General features: G+C 48.5%; 1 protein-coding gene across 1 annotated transcript; it reads left to right on the forward strand.

Moving 5' to 3' along the window:
* Nucleotides 1-2,980: 2,980 nt before the first annotated feature.
* LDOC1 (LDOC1 regulator of NFKB signaling) lies at nucleotides 2,981-4,401 on the forward strand. The gene has a single exon (XM_019715763.2). It carries the CDS (start codon nucleotides 3,176-3,178, stop codon nucleotides 3,617-3,619), a length of 444 nt encoding a protein of 147 aa, XP_019571322.2. The 5' UTR covers nucleotides 2,981-3,175; the 3' UTR covers nucleotides 3,620-4,401.
* The last annotated feature ends 407 nt before the right edge of the window (nucleotides 4,402-4,808 follow it).

The following is a 4,808-nucleotide window of genomic DNA, read 5'->3' on the forward strand; positions in this document are numbered from 1 at the left end:
TATGCACACACACACACACATATAAATATATATATATATATTTATATATATCTTATCCATTTATATATATCTTATATATATATAAGATATATATATATAAGATATATATATATATATATATATATATATATATATATATATATCTTTATCCATTCATTTGTTGATGGACACTTTGATTGTTTCCATATATGTCTATTGTGAATAATGCTGCAGGATCAAAGAGGCAGCCCATGTCAATCGCTAGAACCGTGTGGACAACAGGAAGTGTGTTCCTGAGAGTAGAACTCTGGGCATCTCTTCCTGTAGTAGGGTCTGGACATGGCAAGTGGAGCTGGATACTCACTGCTGCCCAAGACAGGTCCACCCTCCACCCTGAGCTGTGAATGGACAGCATGGCCAGAAACCTACCTCTGACTTTTCCTGTGCCTGTATTTCATCCACTGAACATTTATGAAGCACCCGATAAACACTTTCAGATGCTGAAGATCAAAGGATGAGTGAGAGAGGGTTCCTGCTTGGCCTCCAGGGGCTTCTCATATAGTGGAGGAACTCGTGTCACAGGCGAGCCCAAGGGCTCATATTCCCTCCCATCTGCTCTTTTCCCCGCCCACCCAATTAGCAGCCTGATCCCTCCTCCTCTCCTTATTGGACCTTGGCCCTGTTTCTCTCCTTTCTCTCAGCCTCTCATTTCCATGAATGCCCATTCAATTAAATTCGATTGTGAAAGGACTGAAGAGGGTTTTTCAAAAAATTACTTAGCCATTTTTATTATGTCAGTCATCATTTCACAATGGAGACTGATTCCTGATCAGAGATAGAACATACCTGACAGTTTGAAGAGTATTTTTGGACACTGTGCAGCCACCCCTTCTAAATCTTATTTCAACATTATCTGCACCCTGGGATCCTTTCATTCACCACACATTTATGGAGCTTCTACTCTGGGCCAAGCATTTTTCCAGGCATTAGGAATAGAGCAGCTAACAAAGCAAATTGTCCACATAGACTTACATTCTAAAGTGGAGGCAGACTGACGAACAAAGTAATATATGAGATGATGGCTGCTAATGTAAGGGTGAAATTCAGTGAATCAATAATGTAGCTACACTTAGCTACTTTGCAGTTAGGTCCATCCTGATATTCAGCTATTTTCTCTGTTTCTCCACTCACTGACTGACTTAAAAACTCTGTTTTGTTCCCTTTCTCAAGGCTACCCATACCTCATTAACCCATTTACTCAACAGAATCCTAACCTGAAAAGAGCGATTTCTTAATCCTCAGGCGCCTGGACACTGGAATCTGTTTTGCAACTCCCTTGCAGTTTTTACTGGTGACACATAAAGCCCCAGGCTAAGGTGGCCGAGTCCGGAGATAACATTATCTTAAAACAGACCAGACCCCACGAACTGAGGACAGCCCTGGGACCTGCTTGACCCTACCCCCCTTTCCTTTGTTCTTCTTGTGTTCCTATAAAACCTTCTGACTGGTCTAGGAGCGAGGAGATGGCCTTTGGACAGGAGTCCGCCATCATCCCAGAATGCCGGCATTCTGAATAAACCTGCTTTTCTTTTCACCAACCTTGTCTCTCCATGTTTAACTTTTTCAAGCGGCAGACAGCCGGTCCTTAGCATGGTATCACTAGTCTGATAAATGCCATGTAAAGAAATGAAGCATGGTGAGGGGTTAGAGATTACTGGTAGAGAGCAGGGTGCTCTGATAGATGAGGTAGTCAGGAGAGTCCTCTCCAAAAATACTGGGAGGTGGAGTCGGGCAGCTAACTGGGGAGAGTCTTTGCAAGGCAGAAATGATAGGAAGTGCAAAGATCCTGAGGCCAGAGCTACTTGATGTGTATGAAAATCAGTAAGGGGGACAATGTGATTAGAACAGAGCAGGGAATGGGAAAAGGCACAGAAGGTGATGCAGGGCCTTGACTGCCATGACCCAGACTTTGCTTCATCTTTTGAGTGAGAAGAAAAAACCATTGGAGGGTTTTGCACAGGAAAGTTGAAGAGATCTAACTTTTGTTCTCAAGAATTCCTGTACCTACACTGTGGAGAATACATACACTGGAGGAAGAGATGAGTGAAAGCTGAGATTAGTTGCAGCAATCGGGTGAGAAAGGAAGGCTGGGATCAGGATGGTAGTGGTAGAAGTGACAAGAAGTGATTGAATTGGGGATCTATTTTAAAAGCAGAGCCCACAAAGTTGGCTCTAAGGTCTTGGACACAACTCAGTTGTCAACAACTATTTGAGTAATCACATTCAAAGTAGAAAAACAAAACCATTTAAAAACACAAGTCTTCATTGTTAAGCAAAGAATAATACCCAGTGGCCAAGGGACACTAATATTAAGAAGTGAAATAGTCAAAGATAGGCAGGATGCCTGCATATGTTTATCGGATGATTTTGCAGAACTTTTTATACTTCGCTATTTAGAAAACTAATAATGAAAAACGACAGATACACAATATTATTTCCCAACTAAAGAAAAATCCCTGTTTAAATAATATTTTGTCTGAAAGACAGGACTCCTGAGGGTCTTTCATTACTCTGAAAGAATGTGTGACTCCCGCGTTGCGGCCAGCAGTGCTAATAGCTGTCTGAGTGAATGAAGTTTAAATAAGCAAGAAAATGTGTTAATAAACATCATACAAATGGAATCTAATGGCCACAGGCCCAGTAAGGAACATTGAATTGGGTGACTCAGCTGGGATGAAGGGTGGTTAACCCTTTAAACTTCAGCAGGTTGGCCCTCTGTGAGAGACGGGTCTTAGGGCTCCCTGTGTCCTGGCTAATGCCGGTCCCACATACCCTGTCTTTATCCGCCGGCTGTCAGACCTGCCAGCCCTCGGCCCCGAGAATCTGCCCGCCCCTTCCCTGGCCACGCCCTCCCTGGTCACGTCGCCGCGGCCCTGCCCACCCCACTCTGACCCCGCCCCCACGCAGCGCCAGTGTCTTCTTTGGACACGCCCCCCCTCCTCCCTGGGCCGCGCTGGCGCGGGCGCCAGCGGCTTTGTGGGCGGGTCTTGCGCAGCCGCCGGGACCCCTGCGTGCACAGCTCTCCACCCCTGGCCACCCGCGCCTCCGCGGACACGCACTTCCTGCGAGGCCTCCCTGCGCACCTTAGGCGAGCCGAACACAGCTGAACCCAGCCGTGCCTTTCCCACTGTTCGCCATGGTGGACGAGCTGGTGCTGCTGCTGCACGCGCTCCTGGTGCGGCACCGCGCCCTGAGCATCGAGAACAGCCAGCTCATGGAACAGCTGCGGCTGCTGGTGTGCGAGAGGGCCACCCTGCTGCGCCAGGTACGTCCGCCGAGCTGCCCGGTGCCCTTCCCCGAAACGTTTAACGGCGAGAGCTCCCGGCTCCCCGAGTTTATCGTGCAGACGGCGTCTTACATGCTTGTCAACGAGAACCGGTTCTGCAACGACGCTATGAAGGTGGCATTCCTAATCAGCCTGCTCACCGGGGAAGCCGAGGAGTGGGTGGTGCCCTACATTGAGATGGATAGCCCCCTCCTAAGTGATTACAGGGCCTTCCTCGAGGAGATGAAACAGTGTTTTGGCTGGGATGACGACGAAGAAGACGACGATGACGACGAAGAAGAAGATGATTACTAGGCCTGGAGACCCTCGGGCCTAAGGGGGAAGGGCTCTGCACGCCGCCACCTCCCTCCTCCCCCTTCCTGCCCCTCCCGGAGCCATCGTACTCCCCCTAATCCTCCGATCTTCTTCCCTCTCCCACCCTCGGTCCTCTCCCTCATCCCCCCCGGAGTGCTTGTCTTTGTTCCAGAAATTGTGCTCCAGTTACGTGCTGGGGCTGGGGGTTTGCTCTGAAGCGCGCTGCCACCCACTCTGGCCAGCCCTGGGAAGCACCCCTGCAAATGTGGACTGTGTCCTGAGCCCTGGGCCCCAGCTCTAGGGCAGGTCCCTGTTACCAACTGGTCAGATTATGCAATGCCCTGCCAACTGCCAGGCCAACATCTGCCCAGAGACCTACGCTGCCACTACACCACCATCCACCACATTCTAGCGACCGACCACCGCCTTTGGAGATAAGGACCAACTTAGAAGATGCCTGAGTTGGCTACAGCTCCTTGGACATTTATTTGGACAGCTCACAACCCCCGAAGGGGACAGTCTTTCAACCTGGTTAGTTCCCTACCTATTTCCAGAGTCCTCCTGTACGGCACCAGATTGCTGCAGGGGCCTAGTGTGCCTGGCAGCCAAATGGTTGACATTTTTTTTCTCCTATGCACTACTTTTGCACAGCTGTCATTTTTCTTTAAAAATTGCAGCAGTTTAAAAAGAAAAACAGGCACTCAGCCAAGCTTCTCAATACTACCTGGAAAAAGCACTTGCGTTCTTTTCAATAAATATCAAGCACTACGAAAAAAACAAAAGGAGTGTCTTTTAATGGTTAAGTGCTATCACTGGCCCCTACCACACTCACTCAGCCTCCCATTATTCCCACTGAGATCAGGTAACTTAGTTCAATCCCAGAATTCCCCACTGTCATCTCTAGGCTACAGAGGACAGCTATCATAGGGCTTTATAGGGATTCTGGTACTCCCCCTACTAAGGCATTTCTTAAAGCCCTGGTGAATGGAGTGTCCTCTGGGGCCTCCAGGGTAGCATGGGGTAAGGGTGGCCAAGAGGGTAGCATACCATCTCTAACTGGGACACTTGGGAGTGAAAGGGGGCACTATTAATAATTAGGCTGGGACAACAGGCATGATTCTGCACACATACAATGTTCCTATCTTCCTGAGCCTTTGGATTCTTTCCTCAACCCTGCCAGGGAAATTCC

This window comes from Rhinolophus sinicus, chromosome X (genome assembly GCF_036562045.2).
Source record: "Rhinolophus sinicus isolate RSC01 chromosome X, ASM3656204v1, whole genome shotgun sequence".
Lineage (NCBI taxonomy): Eukaryota > Metazoa > Chordata > Mammalia > Chiroptera > Rhinolophidae > Rhinolophus > Rhinolophus sinicus.